At 46.1% G+C, this 20,672-nt stretch overlaps 1 protein-coding gene across 2 annotated transcripts in view; it reads right to left on the reverse strand.

Annotated features, from left to right (window-relative positions):
• Positions 1-20,672, reverse strand: part of LOC306936369 (serine/threonine-protein kinase LMTK1-like) — a 57,271-nt gene that overhangs the window by 18,351 nt on the left and 18,248 nt on the right. Inside the window, exons 2-4 of one of the 2 annotated variants that reach the window (XM_079519859.1) lie at positions 9,474-9,607; positions 6,189-6,330; positions 749-828 (exon numbers count right to left, since the gene is read on the reverse strand). In XM_079519859.1, coding sequence (XP_079375985.1) covers positions 749-828; positions 6,189-6,330; positions 9,474-9,607 — 356 coding nt within the window. Of the gene's footprint in view, positions 1-748; positions 829-1,431; positions 1,777-6,188; positions 6,331-9,473; positions 9,608-20,672 lie in introns of those variants that run through there. The other variant, XM_079519860.1, reaches the window with a different exon arrangement.

Below are 20,672 nucleotides of genomic sequence, written 5' to 3' on the forward strand. Positions count from 1 at the left end.
TATTGATTAAAAAAACGAATGTACAGTATTGTCCCATCAATCATTAGCTGCCCCATTCATATTTGTCAGTCTAATGGCAAATCTTCAATCTAATATAATTTAAGAACACATTAAAGAGCTGATCAATAGTCAAGTGTTGCTCATGTATTTTCTTTCCTTTCTTTCTTTAATTCCCAGCAGCCTGTACACTGAAACCATAATGCTGCCCTCCACAGGCAAGGGTTTGCTTTTCATTTCATTTAAAAAAAATAATCTTCTTCTTGTTCTCTGGTGATGGTCCCTGAGACAAATGTGACTAATAAGAACTCGTCAGATGATGTACTGGTAACACAACTGTACATGATGAATGATGTAATGGATTCCGGACCCCAGGAAGACTAATGGGGATCTTTTAAAATAAATAAATAATAGGGACAGCCGCTGAGCAGATCCACACAGTTCTATCCCAGCATGGTAATTGTAAGGAATTTGCTGTGAAAGTGCATTTCAACACTTCTCCCATGGACTCAACATGCTGATGCTAGAGCCAAAGATTAGCCTGGCTAACATGAGATCATCATCATATTACCCATACATTCCATAGGGTACGAGGCACATTATAGAAGTGCCGGGTGCAAACTATCAAATGAAACAATTAAGGAAGACGATGATGTATCGTGTCATGAGACCCAACTGCCGTGTGTCCGTCTCTCACGTGTGTGTATGTATGCGCACGTGTGTGTAGAAAATAATAAGGGCGATAACTCACCTTGCCAAACCAGCCATGACCAATCTCCTTCAGATAGAGAAGACTGTGACGACCGAGGTCTGATGATTTCAGCAGCTGGACTAGAGTGACATGATAGAAAAGGCACTGTTAGATGAGTGAGAGACAGGAGCACAACTGAACTTGAGGACAAGATTCTTCAAAGTTGTGTCTTGTCACCAGAGCTTAATTTCTAAAGGAGGGCTTCTAACTATTACTGTATGCTATATTCCTGGGTATACAGTGAGAGTTGTGAGCCCTCCTTTGTTAATTTAACTTCTACATTTTACAGATTGGCTCTGCAGTGTCTGCACCAAAGAAGGGATGTGCATAAAATCAACAATCAAGAATTGTCATCAGAGCTCAACATAATATAATTGAAGAAACATAGAAGTCTCAGGGGCATTCGAAAAGAGACAGAAAAGAGCCTGAAAGGGGGAGAAATGCCCAGAAAAAGAGAAAAACAGACAAAATATCACCACGGAACAAAAAAGAATGAAAATGTAAGTAGAGTGGAGCTAAAAAAAAGTGTACAGGAGAAGGAATATTTTCTGACAGGAAAGTTATGTTACTTTTCAACTACATGAAGCAATAACGGCAGACAACGGTGAGGATCTCAGTACCGCGACAGCACTATCTCACTATTGTACCACCAAAAGTATAACAAAATCAAATATGTCGTGTACCTCCAAGGAGCCTCATATTGTGATGGAGATGAAGTCGAAGGTAATGACGATGAGGGTGATGAGGACAAGGTGGTGGAGCGGCCAGCCACCCGGAGCACCGTGACACGGACCGAGTCCCCCCGGCGAGGTCGCCGCTCGGAGTGTGAGAACCGAGAGCCCGTGGCCCCGACCCCATCCATCCTCAGCCTCAGGGTGTATTTGTGAGACAGAGCCGATGGTCGCAGTGTGTGTTCGAGAGAGAGAACACCGCAGTCACAGTGTGTGTGTGAGTGTGTGTGTGAGACAGAGCGTCGGCTAGGTTTAACCCTCCGAGCCCTCGCACAGCTGTACAAGCTCGCCACGCTGCCTCTCCCTGTCTGGACCCGGCACATCCTCATGCTGGAACACACAAACACGCACGCATGCAGTCCTTGTCCTGGGGCCGCCAGCTGTCACACACACACACACACACACACACACACACACACACACACACACACTCAGGAAGATTTCCTCCCTGATCACAGACTATAACGTGTAAATCTAAACCGAACTGGTCCCAAGCTTGCCGCTCAAGACCCAATATAATATTACATTGGGGCGATGGATAGGTCTTCTGCCCTGGGCTTTGGGCTGCTTCCCATCCGTCATGCGAGTCGGCAATGTGCTGTCTGACGCGCTGGCTCCGCGCGCCACTTCAAGACACCCGGCCGTGACATTGGAGGCCCACATAATGCCCCTTGTCACCCTGCACAGCGGCATTCCTCAGCCCTGCAGCAATACAAACGCAGCTCTGTCGAGACGCAGAAAAGACCTCTGTCACATGCCACACATCCCTCCTCTATCTTGGAGCTCCCCCCCACCCCACTCTCAGGCCGTGGTGCATGCCACCACCCTGCCCCTCTCTCTTGTCTCCTCTCCCTGTCGTTCTGTCACAGACTCCTCACTGTATTGGGCCCATAATGGCAGTCCTCCTCCTCTGCCACCACGTTCCACGGACACTTTGGCCCAGCCTCGTGTTCGCCCACTTCCCAGCCCTGCTAAATCAGGGTCATTGTTTAGGGTCACTCACACTAACACACACATCCCTCATTCTGCATTGCCTGGTACGCGGTACGCACGCACGCACGCACGCACGCACGCACGCACGCACGCACGCACGCACGCACGCACCACACACACCACACACACCACACACACCACACACACCACACACACACACACACACACACACACACACACACACACACACACACACACACAGGTTGTCTGTCACAGTGAAAAAAACACATCCCTCCACTCTAAACAACACATCATCCTGAGAGAAAGACAGAGAGAGAGATAGAGAGATAAGAGAGAGATAGTAAGTGTGCGTGTGTGCGTGCGTGCGTGCGTGCGTGCGTGCGCGTGCGTGCGTGCGTGCGTGCGTTTCTCTCCATATTCCAAATCCACTGGAATGGCTCAACTGGTCTTTTATATTATTCCCAGAATGGAATGTGTGAGTGTGTGAGTGTGTCCGTGTGTGCGTGTGTGAGTGTGTGTGAGTGTGTGCGTGTGTGAGTGTGTGCGTGTGTGAGTGTGTGAGTGTGTGCGTTCCCATCCTACTCATGACATTCCCAGGGAATCTTGCAGCGACCACAGAGGTGGTGGCGGGATAATAATACACATTTATGCTCTTCCTTAAAGGGCCACTTCACCCCTTTTGCAACCAGATCTTATTTTAATGATGTTTGCCAGACAAGAAACACTTTCCTGGGGGTTTTATGTGGGTAATAATTTGTTTTTAGATTTTTTAGTATTTCAAATTGTCTGTGATTTCATGGACACTGGTCTCATTGTTGGATTACTACTACTCTGGCAGTAAGAGTAAGAGTAAGAGCAACAAGACGTTAACTTGTTTGAGGTTGTCAGATCAACACTGCTTTATTTGTGTGCTTTAATCACAAATGCCATACATCTCCATACATGTAAGGAACTGTAAAAGAGATGCCTTTGTACAATGTATGATCACTATGCTTATACAAGCGTGTGTGTGTGTGTGTGTGTGTGTGTGTGTGTGTGTGTGTGTGTGTGTGTGTGTGTGTGTGTGTGTGTGTGTGTGTGTGTGCGCGTGTGTGTTTGTGTGTGCGCGTGCGCGCGCGACTATGCATGCATGTGTGGCTGTGCGTGTGTAGGCAGTTTATGACGCGTGCATAATGTGCGTGGGAGCTTTAATTGCTATGTCTGACGGACAACAAACTGTAGAAAATTGCTAATCTTCCCGCTATTAAAATCTCAAAGAGCTTCTGAAGCCATACCGACTTCATTATTTTAATTTTCTACCCACTTGACCTTTTCACGCTGCTGCGCACGTGCATACGTTTACAGAGAAAGACAGTGAGCAACCGACAGAAGCAGAGGAGAAGAAAGGGAGAGAGAGATAGAAAGAGAGAGACAGAGAGTGTCATGGTCGACTTGCACACACAAGTGGACGAAACAGAAGTATTGTTAATCTAATATTTTGGATAAAACAAATTTAATTTCATGACAGAGTGGAGGGGAAACGACAAAAACCAAGCACATTGTCCTGCCATTTTAACTCAATGAAAGAAGTCTCTCTCTCTCTCCCTTTCTCTCTCCACATCTCTCCACTCCTCGCCCTGCAACACCTGGGCCAATCACATGGCGGTAGCTATGGAGGACAGGACCGAGGCTGGCGATTGGCTACGCGCCCGTGGCTGCCTTGTCCAATCAGTGCTGCCGCTCACATACTGGGACGCTGAGAGCCAGACTCACCTCCCTGCATGTGCAGTGTGTGCAGTGACTCATGCAGAGGGAGACACACACACACACACACACACACACACACACACACACACACACACACACACACACACACACACACACACACACACACACACACAACATACATTTGGATTACTCTATGAGGACAATTCATGAATGTAATTTTTACAGCGTAAAAGAGAATGCTGCAATGCGTTGTGAGCTATAAAATCTGCCAATTAAGGTGTGTGTGTCGCTGATGTGCAACTTAAGTATAAATCAGGCTTAACTCTAACCTTAACGACCCGAAAACGAAAGACCTAACCCTAAACCCACTCTGAATCTTTTCCTAATAGTAAGCCGAACTCCCCAAATCTTTAACCTCAGAATGTCCATTTCTCAAATTCTACAGTGGGGACATTTGGCAACAAGTATAGTAGTACAAGTACACACAGCACGCACGCACGCACGCACGCACGCACGCACGCACGCACGCACGCACGCACGCACGCACGCACGCACGCACGCACGCACGCACGCACGCACGCACGCACGCACGCACGCACGCACGCACGCACGCACGCACGCACGCACGCACGCACGCACGCACGCACGCACGCACGCACGCACGCACGCACGCACGCACGCACGCACGCACGCACGCACGCACGCACGCACGCACGCACGCACGCACGCACGCACGCACGCACGCACGCACGCACGCACGCACGCACGCACGCACGCACGCACGCACGCACGCACGCACGCACGCACGCACGCACGCACGCACGCACACACACACACACACACACACACACACACACACACACACACACACACACACACACACACACACACACACTTTAATAGAGTGGGTTTCAAACCGAATGCCCCTCCCAGTGAAGTCCAAAGTGGAGTAACATGGCTGTAGTATAGTACACTATTAGGAAACGGCAACCTCCCCTGGCTGGAGGTGAGATGAAATGAGGATTCAGGCAGAAACCTTGTACTATATGTGCACTTGATCAGGAAGTGTAAAAAAATAACCATGTTCTTAGTTATTATTTAGTCACAAGGATGAAATATGTATAGAACCCACAGACAGACAGAGAACGTTTAATAAATGTTTCAAACATAGCAAAAGTAACAGCAGATCTACAGTACAAGCTCACAATGCGTTCCATTGTGATATGTGAGCTTGTAGATCAGCTATTTTCTCTTGGTAGGGAAATGACATGCAGCAAATGGTCTGCTTGGCCTGGGAGTCAAACTAGGGACTCATTGTCTGGCATCAGACACCACTTGTCTTTAGTGCACCCTATAGATCAGCTAAACACTGAAAAAAAACTGAAAAAGATGAAATATGGAGATTTTCTGTCCAAGAACGACAATAGGCTACTGTAAGCCTTGTCGTATATGGCAATTGGTGTCACTGACGTCAAAGACACATTTCTATGAATAATAATATAATGTACACACATATGAATGGACGAAGAACCACAGAATTAATCATGTACGTATGTTAGAGGCCGCTGTCGCACGCACGCACTCACACACTCACACACTCACGCACACAAACAGCAAAAGACTGCAGTGGGCCAATCTCCCGAAGCATTACATAACGACCAGATGTCTGTCCTTTATTCAGAGAGGAGAATGAAATGAAACAGTGTCAATGATAGAGATTGTGTCTCTCCTGACTATAACCATTAAAGGATTCCCTCAGTGTCTAACTTGTGAAAATCGACAAAGCGCAGTGAGAGACTCATTGCCCTCGTGATAGGCTCCCCCTCCCCAGAGAATCAACAATCTTTTAATAGTGCTTAGTTGGTGTGATTAATTCTGAAAACTGATTAAGCACGACTAAAGAGCAGCGAATTAATGCTGACTGATATTATGAGGACAACATGCATGAAAATGTAAGTTGAAAGGAAAGGAAAGGAAAGGAAAGGAAAGGAAAGGAAAGGAAAGGAAAGGAAATCTGCGTGGATGTGATTGGTGTTTTGCAATCTTACTGGATCTTCCAGGCTGTTTGGACACGGGCAGCGAGACCTCGGTGAGAGGGAGGATGTAGACCTCAGGGCCATTCTGGGAGGAGGGTGAGGCCAGGGTGGAGAGATCTGCCTGGTACTCCTCTCCATCTGTGTTCTCAAACTCCTGGTGCACAGGGCGGAGACAGACACTGAGGTTAGTCATTCACTCCCCAGTCCATTCTACTGTGCAGGGAGTGGGAGACAATAGTTTGTCTGTGGTGGCACTGACTAATGTGCTAATACATGCCCGCTTAGCCTACATAGTCGACTAGTTGCATTATTGTGCCTTTTCGTCTGCAGGGAAACAATCCACAGGCACACATACTGTGCACACACCCATTACTATCCACATGAGGATGTCAAAAAGTATTTTTTTTGTTGCCATTTTTAACTCTAATCCCAACCCCTAAACCTACTGCACAGTAATCCCCTACTGCCCTACTGTAAATGCCTAATCTTAACAGTGACCATAAACTGAATCTTTAACCTAAAAATCTTTCTTTGCCCATTTCCCTCAAGGGGACCAGAAAATGTTCTATCCTTGAGAGCACACGCGCACGCGCGCACACACGCACACACGCGCACACACACACACACGCACACTCACACACACACACACACACACACACAGTCACACACACTATGTGCTGGAGATAGAAACAACATTTATGAATATGAACACATGCACGGATACTCTGTCAGAGAGTGAGGACGACACACAGATCTCTTGGCTCCAGCTGCAGATGTTGCCCCTCCCATCCACCCTGTGGATGGATGTGGATCTTAGGGACAAAAGGGTGTGTGTGTGTGTGTGTGTGTGTGTGTGTGTGTGTGTGTGTGTGTGTGTGTGTGTGTGTGTGTGTGTGTGTGTGTGTGTGTGTGTGTGTGTGTGTGTGTGTGTGTGTGTGTGTGTGTGTGTGTGTGTGTAGGGGTAAAACAGTGACCCTTTCTCCTTCCATCTTCATCCCACGTCTCTCCATCTGTCAGCCTCTAACTTGGCCTCCTACTGTATCTATACCTCCATCCCTCCGGGTTCTTTTCTCCCTGATCTGGTGTCCTCGTTGGCTCAGGTGCTCTCCCTCTCTCTCACTGGTCTGTTCAATGACCTAATGGGGGTGGGGGGGATGACCTCTCCTGTGTGTGTGTGTGTGTGTGTGTGTGTGTGTGTGTGTGTGTGTGTGTGTGTGTGTGTGTTGTGTGTTGTGTGTTGTGTGGTGTGTGGTGTGGTGTGGTGTGTGTGTGTGTGCGTGCGTGCGTGCGTGCGTGCGTGCGTGCGTGCGTGCGTATATGTTGGCTAAAATGTGATGCCCTGTGTATGTTTGTTTCCCATTCAGAAGAACCATCTGCTAATCTCCCCATGAGCAACGAGTGAAAGCAAGCACCTGGCTTTGAGTCAGCGTTCCATTGGTCCCCACGGACCAGCCTTCAGTTTAGAAAGCGCTTCATACTCAGCCTCACTCTTCCAGTTCCAATGAGAGCACAGTGGCCGGTGGAGGGAAATAATGAATCTCTTTTTTCGATGTTGCACTGGTGCACTCTTGCTAATGGTCCCGTGCTAATGCACACTTTTACAAGTGAGCCGTTGAATAACAAATTGGAAGTTCTTGAAGTGCTTTAATGCTGAACGAGTTATGATCGAGTTAACGCATTACCGACACGCGATGATCTAACTAACATCTGTGGTTCACCGCCAAACTGACAAATCATCATGAGGACTTAATGCAAAAACCAACGAGACTAAAGCTATGTCTGTCTACCAAACATCATCCCAGCTTATGTGTATACAGTATGCGCTGCTTGGGAGTGCTCCTATTTCAGTTTCACAAAATGGGTTATGACCGATTTATAGCTACCTCATTGTACGATGGTGTCACGCACCGAAAACAGCCAATCTACAGGCTCACAACACATCACAAGCTTGTAGGTCGGCTATTTATTGTGTGCAACACCGTCATACAACAAAGTATAATTGAACGTTACCTTTCAGGCAACAGAAACCCACTGAGATGTTGCAGTAACGCAAGCATGACGTTAAGGATGCTGGTCCCCTCTTCTCTTATCTGCCGTCAGAGATCACAGGTCCATTCCACTCTGTTACTATCACGAGCTCATCTTTGTCATATATACAGTACAATCAAATAAAGCTGTCCTTTGTGCCAGTCTAGAATGTTTCAGGTAGAACCTTAGCATATTCTATCCAAGGGGTGTTACCATGGCAGCCCTGATAAGCAACGGGAAGGATTTACCATTGGCAACCACCGTCATGGCCCAAGCACGTTATGGCATAGTGTACCCTGCTGGAGAGAGACTGCCTTCTGTCAATAGCGTTTTTCAGTGCAGAAGTAGTTTAACGGAAGCCTCACACAGTCACGTAGAGTGACTGTGTGACCTGTGACTACAGGTCATTAAATAAAAACTAGACTTGTACGTGCCCGTCGGCCACCGGCCTACTTGGGAACGATGCAACTTGGGAACCTAATAATACCCGGCATTGTCAGATTGTCATAGCACCCGTTTTAACTATCTGTCCCATACTTATATTATATGGAGATATCTGTAGTATGCAATACCTGTTGTCATAGCACCCATTTTAACTGTCTGTCTGTGTCCCACATGGAGATCTCTGTATCTGTCTGTCTGCCTGTGTGTGAAGAGTGCAAACTGACTGTGAAAAGTGGCCTGGTTAAGTAATCAATTGGCAGGTGTGTGGTTGCCATGGCAATCAATTGGCTGAGGCAGAGGCTGGAGGAATTGGCCTCATTAGGCCCACTATCCGTGTTCATTATTAGTGTACTGTAGCACAGACATTTGCCCAGTGACTACGATGACTCCACCCTGTGTCTACTGATATAAGGCAGGCTGGATTTCTCTCTCTCTCTCTCTCTCTCTCTCTCTCTCTCTCTCTCTCTCCCCTCCCCTCCCCTCCCCTCCCCTCCCCTGCCCTCCCCTCCCCTCCCCTCCCCTCTCCTCTCCTCTCCTCTCCTCTCCTCTCCTCTCCTCTCCTCTCCTCTCTCTCTCTCTCTGCTGACACAGCTAGGCTCTGTCATGCTGGCAGCCGAGGCCAGTCCAGATACAATATGTACAAGGTTATACGACAAGACAGCCTCTTCAAAGAAGAAACCAAAGCCATTATCTGTTAAGTTTAACAATAGTGTTATTTTGTAACTCAGAGATAGTGCCACACCAGCCAGCTGTGTGTGCTTACTGTGCTTTGATTCAGTGTGTGCTACACTCATCCCCACAGGCAGGGGGCAGCAGCAAGCTCACCTTAAAGCCGATGTCACCCTTCTTGCAGCAGAGGCAGGCCAGCATGAGGAAGACGAAGGTGAAGAGGCCAGAGAAGGAGACAGCTACCACTGCCAGGGACGAAGGCCACGACAGCTCGCTCAGTGGGGCCCCATCTGCAGGACAAGAACACGTTGGATTTGAACCATTGCACAAATGAGACAAAAACACAGACTTTCATGCATAGGAAGAATTAAGAAACCGAGAGGCATTTTGTGACACTTGAAAAACACGCAATGCACAATCAGCTAATTCACCTGCTTCACTTCTCCCTCCTGAGCCATTTGTTGTTCACAGTCGAGCGCTACAAAGGGAACTGAAAGCTCATGACATTCGCAAAGGCCTCTTCTCTCCACCAGAATAGCTAGTGTGACTTAATTACATTAGTTCCTATGCATGCTTGTATGAGTCCTGGAAACTAAATGTCTCACATTAGTCATAGTGCTCTGCCTGAGGCTAATGATGTAATAATCATGCGGCAGCGGGTTGCTGTGCTTGCTTGTTTCAATGTAAGGAAAGGAAACTGATTTAAACTGATAAATGAAAACGCTTAATAGGAAGTTCTAATCAGCTTTTCACTTTCAACAATCCAGCAACCTACAGTAATTATGTTTTTGCAATTGCATATACTGTAAAAGTAAGTAAGCCTTGCCGAGCCATGAGGCCAGGAGCCTATCTCCCGTTTTTGTAGTGTGAGGCAGCATGATGTACAAGTACACCCCCTGGACATGATGTACAAGTACACCCCCTGGACATGATGTACAAGTACACCCCCTGGACATGATGTACAAGTACACCCCCTGGACATGATGTACAAGTACACCCCCTGGACATGATGTACAAGTACACCCCCTGGACATGATGTACAAGTACACCCCCTGGACATGATGTACAAGTACACCCCCTGGACATGATGTTCAAGTACACCCCCTGGACATGATGTTCAAGTACACCCCCTGGACATGACTCTAGTATGTCACAGGGACTTACCCAATGCAACCCTTGTGCTGAGTGCCCAGCAGGGAGGCACTGGGTCCCAGACTTTGGTATGACTCGGCCAGCGATCAAACCCGACCTCCCAGTCTCAGGGCAGACACTAGGCTAACCACAAGGCCACTGAGCTGGTATATACTGTACTTGCTCGAAAAGCTGTAAAGCAAAAGAACGCACAATATAGCTGTGATTATAAGGCCAAGCTGAGAAGCTCACACATGATGCGTGAGGGGCTACGTGCATTTAAATACTGTGCTATATTTTGGAATGTTCATTATTATGCTGCTACATAAAATAGAAACAAGAATGACACGCGTATCATTAACAGCCAGGTGAAACAAGCGTTGTGCATCTGTCCCCCTTTTTGGTTATTTTTTTTCCCTGTGATCTTTTGTATTTTTTGCGTGTAAGTTTCTCTGTCACAACCTTCATGCTGTTGGTTTTGTTCGTTTCCGATGTTCTTTTGTTGGTGCAATCATTGTGTTGTGTTTTGCCTTTCCTGTAGCTCCAGACAGTTAGCTCATAACATTAATATTAGCAGAGTGTCATTAGCTCGCTTCGCGCTGGGGCGTTACAGACTCTGGGTTAGAGTTATAATAATATCTAGAGAGCGGATGAGGAGTGACAAGCCCGCCCCACGCTATTCACTTCAATGGAAGTCTGGGGGCTTGATTCAGAGTATATTTGCCTTTGAGTAACAACATTAGTACAACAAATTAAACATAACATAACAGGAGCTTTGTCTATCGTATGTTGTACTGTTGTTTATCTAGACGTTTGAATGTTTATGAATCACAATGGAAACAAGCCTCTGGCTTTTCTGTCATACACAACCAGCACATTAATTCACTGGGTAAAGAGCCTGCCTGGGAATCTGGAGGCCACAGGTTCAAGTTCCATCTTTGATGCTGGAACTTTTTACTTTGAAATGTTTTGTAGTTTCTGAGTTATTTAACTTAAACACCCAATGCATTCTCAATGGCAATAGCACAAACCTAGGCATACACCTAGAAACCCCATTCAAAGGTTCATCTTACGGTGGACATGTTTGCCTGAAAAGGAATCTTTGAAATGTTTCATCGTTTTAGAAATATATTACTTTCAAATTTATAATGGGGGTCAATGGCAGATTTTGGCACATCAAATAATCACACTACTAATGCTCACACATCAATGGTTTATTTACAAAACCAACATGTTGTTTGAACCGTCAAGGTATCCAGTGGTGTCCCGTTTGACTAGCCCACTGCGCCATTGGCACCAGTCAATTCACGCTGCTTTTTTTTAGTTTTGAAGTTGTTCTTCTAGAAATCGGTCTTGAAAGTAAAGACTTGAGTGGGGTTTGAACCCACAACCTCCAGATCATGTAGCCAATGACCTAAGTCACTGAGCTATGTGCTACCTGCAACAGCACAGGGGTCAGACTCCCATTGGCTTAGGCGGCGTTTCAGAGTACGGGGTCAGACTCGGGCAGCCAATCATGACTAGGTCGCGCAAATGTCGCTAAAGCCAACAGCAGTGATCATAAGCCAGGTTTCACCTGGCAAAAAAAACAAAAGCATTTTGTGTGTCTAGGTCTAGGTCTACAGTGTCTAGGTCTAGGTCTACAGTGCACGAATCTCAAAGAATGAGTCATAGCGTATAACTCCTACTCATAAAAGATCTTGACCAACCAATGCCATGACCAACGGGCCTCGTGAAGGTTCTGTGTGCCTGAACATGACCAACGGGCCTCGTGAAGGTTCTGTGTGCCTGAACATGACCAACGGGCCTTGTGAAGGTTCTGTGTGCCTGAACATGACCAACGGGCCTCGTGAAGGTTCTGTGTGCCTGAACATGACCAACGGGCCTCGTGAAGGTTCTGTGTGCCTGAACATGACCAACGGGCCTTGTGAAGGTTCTGTGTGCCTGAACATGACCAACGGGCCTTGTGAAGGTTCTGTGTGCCTGAACATGACCAACGGGCCTCGTGAAGGTTCTGTGTGCCTGAACATGACCAACGGGCCTCGTGAAGGTTCTGTGTGCCTGAACATGACCAACGGGCCTCGTGAAGGTTCTGTGTGCCTGAACATGACCAACGGGCTTCGTGAAGGTTCTGTGTGCCTGAACATGACCAACGGGCCTCGTGAAGGTTCTGTGTGCCTGAACATGACCAACGGGCTTCGTGAAGGTTCTGTGTGCCTGAACATGACCAACGGGCCTCGTGAAGGTTCTGTGTGCCTGAACATGACCAACGGGCCTCGTGAAGGTTCTGTGTGCCTGAACATGACCAACGGGCTTCGTGAAGGTTCTGTGACCAACGGGCTTCGTGAAGGTTCTGTGCGCCTGAACAGTTTTTGCTGCCGCGTGCAAGTTAATGGCAACATCTTGTGTCGTTGCTTGCTTTGCACACGCAGCATGTGTGTGCTGTTGTTGCACATGTGTCTGGCTCCCTTTCCACCTGCAGTCAAAACAGACAGATTAGGCGATGGGTCAAAGAGTGGGTCAAACGGCTTAAAATCCCCTGCCAGCAATGATTAGAGTGAGTGAGAGAGAAAGAGAGAGAGAGAGAGTAAGAGAGAAAGAGAGAGAGTTAGAGAGAGTAAGAGAGAAAGAGAGAGAGTTAGAGTGAGTGAGAGAGAAAGAGAGAGAGTTAGAGAGAGTAAAGGAAGCTAGGGGAGCGCATCACACACATGCACAGGTTGGTAGATCAGAGCCGGTGTCGTATGGGTCCACAGAGGATCCCACTGAATTTACAGAACAGAGGAGACAGTTCCCTGACCTCGTCATCCCAAAGCAGCTGCCAACGAGCCCACGACAGTTCAACTCAATAAGCACATGTATGGACAAGCACACGTACAGTGTAGACACTTACATGATATACTGTACGGTAACGTCATAACTCAGAGAAGTTACCAATATGGGTCCATTTGGTTTATTTTTGTCCATTCTCAGAGTTACAAATGGTTAAATTAACAGTGAGGAAAATACTGTGTACATACAGTAGTAAAAACACACTCACTTAATTGGGGCTTGGACTACTGTGTGGTGTGTGTGTGTGTGTGTGTGTGTGTGTGTGTGTGTGTGTGTGTGTGTGTGTGTGTGTGTGTGTGTGTGTGTGTGTGTGTGTGTGTGTGTGTGTGTGTGTGTGTGTGTGTGTGTGTGCGTGTGGGGGGGAGGGAGGAGCGGTTCTATGTGTTACCCTTTAACACATCACCATGGTAACAGCCCGGCTGGCTGACCCATCATAGTTGATTGGCTTTCACGGTGTGGTAAACCGCCTCCCCTCTGCCGCTCTCTGTCTTATAGCTTCTCCATTTTTGGAACGAGAGCGAGAGACACATTTCTACGCTGATGCCTCAGTCTACCGGCAGCTGCTGCTACTCGCTCTGCTCTCTGTCTCCCCAAATTCTCCAGCAAGCTTTTCAAAGTCTGTGTGTGTGTGTGTGTGTGTGTATGTGTGTGTGTGTGTGTGTGTGTGTGTGTGTGTGTGTGTGTGTGTGTGTGTGTGTGTGTGTGTGTGTGTGTGTGTGTGTGTGTGTGTGTGTGTGTGCGCTTGGAATGTAGTGGAATGAGCTGGAATGAATTGGACAGAATGGAATGAGAGGCAAAAATACCATGCATGAATTCCGATGTTGAACCAGGAAGTGCCTTTACTATACCGACACTATTTCTGAGGAAGATGACACAAACACTCACACACACACTCTCTCCGTTCTTCAGTTACGGACGATTATATATCTGTGTAACCTTGACCCTGATGGTGACCTTGACCGGCGTTGACCCTTTTCGACCTTAAAAGTCAATGATCTCTTCAGGGCAGCAAAGTTATCATTCCCACTGAGTTTCAGAAAAAATTTGCTCATCCATTCTCACAGACACAAACGAGACCCATCTTACAACAGTAACCTTATATTAATTCAGACCTTTTAAACTTTAGCTGTTGAACAATATCAGATCTACAGCTTGTATATAGATCTGCTATTTTTGAAAGATTGTGAAAATGTGCCGCAAATCTTTGAATATATATTCTTTCACAGTGAACGTTTTTAACTCAAATCTTTGCTTCTGGAGGGTCCCTGCTGGTACAAAATATTTTCAGACAGGGGTCGGCGGCCGAATGCATATAATTTCGGGAGTCCTTGACATGAATACGTTTGAGCACCACTGATATAGAAATAGTCAGGATTGGTCTCAGGTCTTAATGGGAAAAACAATGCCATAGAGCAAACCAGATTCCGCCCATCCCTCTGCTCCGGCCAAAGGGATGTCACCCCAAGTACATTGCTCAGGTAGCGTCTTAGTTCAGACAGATAAACATACTAGATAAAGAGAAACATTTGTTCCTTCAACCAACATGTAATTGCAAAATTGTCATTTTGCAATTACAATTACAATTTAGATTTACGCTCTTAATCCAGAACGATTTATACACTCAGACATTTAATGTAGTACTGTTCAATCTGTTATTTTATGATGGTGTGTATGAAGGTTATCGTCTTTTGGGTTCCGTTACATAAAGTGCTATGGGATTTGATATGCTGCATCAATTGCCTTCTGCGATTACAAGCTAGACTGCACCGGATGGACAAATGGACATGACACACACATTTCTGAGTGTTGTCACTGCTGTTGCATCCTACTGGCTCACCTGCCAGAGTAGGTGTCCCCACTGGGAGGATTTGGAGACCCTTCGTCCGTCCTCCTGCTGCTCAACACTCTCCATTGACTCTATAGGAGTACGTGCAGTGACAATTACCAACCTTCCTGCCCGGCTTCCACCTCCCCCCACCCGGCCGGCACAAGCTTGGCCAAGCTGGAAACAAGCCCTTTGGTGAGCTGGTACTGTACTTTACCCCTGGTACTGTACTTTACCCCTGGTACTGTACTTTACCCCTGGTACTGTACTTTACCCCTGGTACTGTGCTTTACCCCTGGTACTGTACTTTACCCCTGGTACTGTACTTTACCCCTGGTACTGTACTTTACCCCTGCGCCACCCGAGCGCTGCTACAAAACACCTGAATCTGACAGTAACACAAATCAACGTGGTTTCATACACTGCCAACAGGAGGTCGTCTGCCAAGAACAGGAGGTCACCGCAAAATACTCAATTAATGCATCCATTTGACGACCATTGCTGAGTGTACAAATGTAACCAAATGGCTTCCTTTGTACACTCTCAAGAGTTAGATTTTCCAGTGTCCACTGCTCCAGAGGTGGAACCGGTGATTTTTCACAAGTACTTCCATTTCGGGAAGCATCTCCCCGTCTTCTCTCTCCGGGGGCCCGTGACAGAGGGATGGCCCAGGGGCCTCTCCATAAATATTTGAAGAGCGCTGCATGTGACTTCGCCCAGCCGCACTGCGAGAATGGAAATGAAGCACTAAAAGCCCGGGCTCATCTCCCCTTTATTAAAAAGCTGTCCATGTGGGCTGGTCGGATGGTGAGTGATATCCTCATGGAGGCTAGTGGAGGGAGACGGGGTCGCCCGACAACTCCACAGCTCACCATGTGGAGAAGAGAGAGATGCCAGGCTCTCTCTTTCTCTGTGTGTGTGTGTGTGTGTGTGTGTGTGTGTGTGTGTGTGTGTGTGTGTGTGTGTGTGTGTGTGTGTGGCTGTGTGTGTGTGTGTGGCTGTGTGTGTGTGTGTGGCTGTGGCTGTGTGTGTGTGTGTGTGTGTGTGTGTGTGGCTGTGTGTGTGTGTGTGTGTGTGTGTGTGTGTGTGTGTGTGTGTGTGTGGGGCTGTGTGTGTGTGTGTGTGTGTGTGTGTGTGTGTGTGTGTGTGTGTGTGTGTGTGTGTGTGTGTGTGAGTGAGTGAGAGGGACAAGGAGCAAATGCTGTTGTTTTTTAATCACGACTGTGAGCTATCCTTATTACTGTACTAACCTGCAGTGACCTCTGGGAGAGTATTAAGGCTGGCTAACAAACACAATGAGAAGACAACACACACACACACGCACACGCACACACACACACACACACACACACACACACACACACACACACACACACACACACACACACACACACTCCAGATATACTAGTTAAATGTTCTCAAATGCAAACTTTAATTCAATACACAGTAACCTGAGACCTCTTATTGCTTTAGTAGGTAACTTTCTGTAGCCTATATTCACACTAGTATAGCGGTTTGTTGTTAGGGTAGGAATGTTTTTGTTTCTCTATGAATAGGTAAGATCTTTACTTTATTTAAATTATTGTTAAACATCTGCATTCTCTAGGTCGTCCTCAGACGAGCCCTCCATCGTTGCTTCCAGTCATCCCGGTTCTCCATACATCTGGCTCCTGCGTCGTTCTTGAGTACATCCACGTATGTTAGCGTGGGACGTCCTCGTGACCAGTGCCCGTGTGCAGCTCCTGGTGTCTTTGGCAGTGTCCTGCTAGTCTCATTCTCCTGGCTGCTATTTTTTGGCTCACCCTTGGCATTCCATCATACAGATTTGTGTTGGTAACATGTGTGCTCTTACTGATGTTGAGTGCTGCATGCAGCATTCTGGTGTAGCACCCATCGAGAGACTTCTGCAGGGTTGGCTTCAGGGTCCAGCATTCACTGCCGTATAGGAGAACAGACTCTACCGCTGCGTAGAAGAAGCTGAGTTTGGTTTGACGGGGAGGTTGGAGTTCCATACACTGGCCATGTAGGGCCCTCCATGCAAGTGCCTTCCTCACTTTCAGGTCTTGTTCGGTTGAGTTGACCCATGAGCCCAGGTACTTGAAGTCCTTGACTTCCTTCAAAGCAGTGCCTACTGTTGTTGTCAGAGGTGGATGCTGGGCATTCAGCCGGAGGCCAACCTTGGCACACTCTGATTCCACTCTGGTTCCACTCTCTCCACTCTACCACATTACTTACAAGAACTCTACACAATTAGAGAATGATGTTTATTTTATTTTGATCAACATTTGCCTGTTATCTCTCCTAATGGTACCAACATCAATACAGCATGGAATTGTGGACAAAATCTTATCCAACGACAAGCTTTGGCTTTAGCTTTGGGTGTGAGAGGTCTAAATGTCATCAAATGGTGGTCCATGGATCAAATGCCGAATAATGAATGTGCCTTGGTATGAAAAAGGTTGAAAACCACTGCCCTAGACCAGGGGTTCTCAACGTTTTTGGCCGGGGACCCCCGGAAATGCTTTGGCAATGTCTCGGGACATTGCGCAAAATTAAAAATAGAAAATAAAAGGAAAAAAAGCATGAAAATAATCAGAGCAGATAAAATGCATCAAAGGGAGGTCATCCTCTCCAGCTGTGCCAAGGAGAGCTATTAGGGGGTCTAGGTCTAGATCTCGCTGTAAAATATTGGATAGAGTATTGAACACATTACCCCAAAATGGTTGTAATCCAATACATTATTTATGCACTTGTTACGTCAGGGTATTCTGGCTAAGGTCGGGGGCATACATACACATACACATGCACGCACGCACGCACGCACGCACGCACGCACGCACGCACGCTCGTAGGGGAGAGGGGGGTTTGTGTGTGTTGCTTTACATGTTAAGTGATAAGGATGTGTTATGTGCAGATACTCTCTACTTTGTACTTCAGAAAAGTTCAGAAAGAGTTGCACTCTGTAAAAGTGTCTAAATATTCTGTAAAGACAAAACAGAAGTTGGAAATTATGTTGCACCCGTAACAATAAAAACAACAATATGCATTCAGCATTCATCAATCCAGCATGACTTTGAACTTTGACATACCCTCGCCAAAACTCACGTTAGTTGGCTTTGTCTGCACCAATGTTCTGTCGTATAGACAAGCGGAGAAGCTGAAAGGCATCTAAACATATGTATTCACTCCTAAAATATATAGCTATAAAACCAATAAATATTACACATGCATGTGAAAAAAATAAATAATGTAAAGGCATACAGTACATCCCGATGTGTCATATGAAATTGGTAGGAGATTTCCAACTGTACAAGCAATTAAAAACAATATATAACATGTCTACAATGTTACAAGTTTAGGTGCTTAATCAAACAGTTTTTTGCATAAATGGACGTTCACCCCTATTTTATTTCCAAGTGTAGCTTGCCTATTTGCAATGGCATAGGCGTTAGGGGCTTAATCATTCACCAATTTAAATAAGTGCGAGATCATTTTCGGGAGTCGGGACTGCGGTGGGCGCCGCTGTTTAAATCTTTTCATGGACCTTTATGCATCCCACCCAGCACACACCAGCCTTCATCCATTATCAATCACTCCATAGACGTTGATTATGACTGCCTTGCCAGGCATTAATTGTCTCATTAATGTGGCATCACTCACTCACAGCAGTCTCACGGGGATCGTCTACCTACATGACTTCTTTAACGTGCACTGCGCACGAATGGGTACAATTAATAATACGGTAGCCTATAAACATATTCCATTCATGGCGTCGATGTAACTGATGTGTGTGTGATTCATGGAGCCTACTACTTGACAAAGTTGACAAAAGGTTGTAGCCTCACGGAATAATCCTATACTGGCGTTTCTTTTGTGCCAAAATGCAAACTTGTGCAGGCAAACGAGGCGAGAGGGGGAACCTCTTTTCTTATTGGATTTCAACACGTTTGTTTGGTCGGATTCCGGTTGTTCATGACGTAAAATCGGCGTTTTGAGAATATTTAAGGGTGTGTTATTTAAATGACGGTCGCTTTCAACCGTGACATTTATTAAAGCTGCGACCAAATTTACGCCAGGATCAGCTATTAATAACTTAATAGCTGATAACTTCATAAATGCCGTGCCGACATGAGCGCACGCCCACGCTCGAATTTAAGGCAGAATTTACACTCCATTGATAAATGAGGGCCTTAGTCTTTAATTCCAATTAAGTATTTTGAAATTATTTAGTTGACTCCTTCAGGTCCCCAACAATCTTCGTGCAAAGGGAATTCTAGCCTTTGCACTTACCCCTAACACTAGCTGGAAAGAGAAATGAGAACACCCTCTCCCTTCACGTGAACGCGCATTTGCGAGGGGGAGGGTAAAGGTCGAGGGAGAAGGGATGAATTGAGAAGGGGCCTAATAGTCTAGTCTTAGTCGACTAAATATCAAAAACATTAGTCGACTTAGTCTTTAGTCAATTTGCAATTTAGGCATTTAGCAGACGCTCTTAATCCAGAGCGATTTACAGTAAGCAAAAACAAAAAAGAACATGGTAATACATCAAATACATAAAGAATAGTCATCATGAATCATACGTAAGCTTAAGAACCTAACAGTGGAATATCTATCTAAGGAACTATGGGCCCTATTAAGCAAGTGGAATCTAATTACATATAATTTTACAGTTTTTAAGACGTGGGGGCGTGTGCAATGTCATATTACAATTATGGGCCAGGTAAGAAGCGCTTTCGACACCCCGTGGTGTGAGCAAAACAGCCTTGAATTAGTCATGGGAGTGTTTCAGGGAGTTTTGAGGCTTACCCAATGAACATGTCCGTACTATTCTCTTTACGACACCAGCTGATGTCCTCATGGAATGCGCCCTTTTCGGCAAGTGGTATTACATTTCTGCAGACTGGCACCATAGACATGACATGACTTTGTCACATTTGGGTTAATTATTCATATTGCACTGCATGCTGTCACCTTTATGCCTCAAAAGAACAGATCCACAAGCTGTCACAGCCATGATGTGCATAGCTTGTAGGCCTATGTCTCTATTTTGTTAAGTAACTTGCAGTTTTCATTGGAAAGTCATTACAGCGGCGCAGCCATATGCTAAGGGAGGGAGATATACGCACATCATCACTTAATTTGTTTCTGTTCTAAGCATGAAAAACAGCTGTAAAAATCTTTATTCTAGTTGATTTGATTCATAAATGAATAACTAAGACTTTGAAATGGCACCTACCTATGCCTTTCAGATCGGAATGGAACTGCGAGTAGATACGCAGCATTGGCTGGCAAATTGGCAATCCATGCGTAATGTTCCCAGAATCGTCTAACCCCCGAACATACAAGTTCGTTTGATATTGTTTAATTCGATATAAATAGAACCATGTACCATACAGCGAATGAAAGCAAGATTCCTAAGGAATATGGGGATTTTTACATTTTAAAAAACGGTTGAGAAATGAGAGAACCATGAGTGTTTATAATATCAAATATTATAAGAATAATATGAAAGACAAACGGGCTGTGAAGAGCTCAGCTCACCATCCCGACAAGGAGGAAATATAGCCTAT

Source organism: Electrona antarctica (genome assembly GCF_951216825.1).
Source record: "Electrona antarctica genome assembly, chromosome: 14".
In the NCBI taxonomy this organism is placed as follows: Eukaryota; Metazoa; Chordata; class Actinopteri; order Myctophiformes; family Myctophidae; genus Electrona; species Electrona antarctica.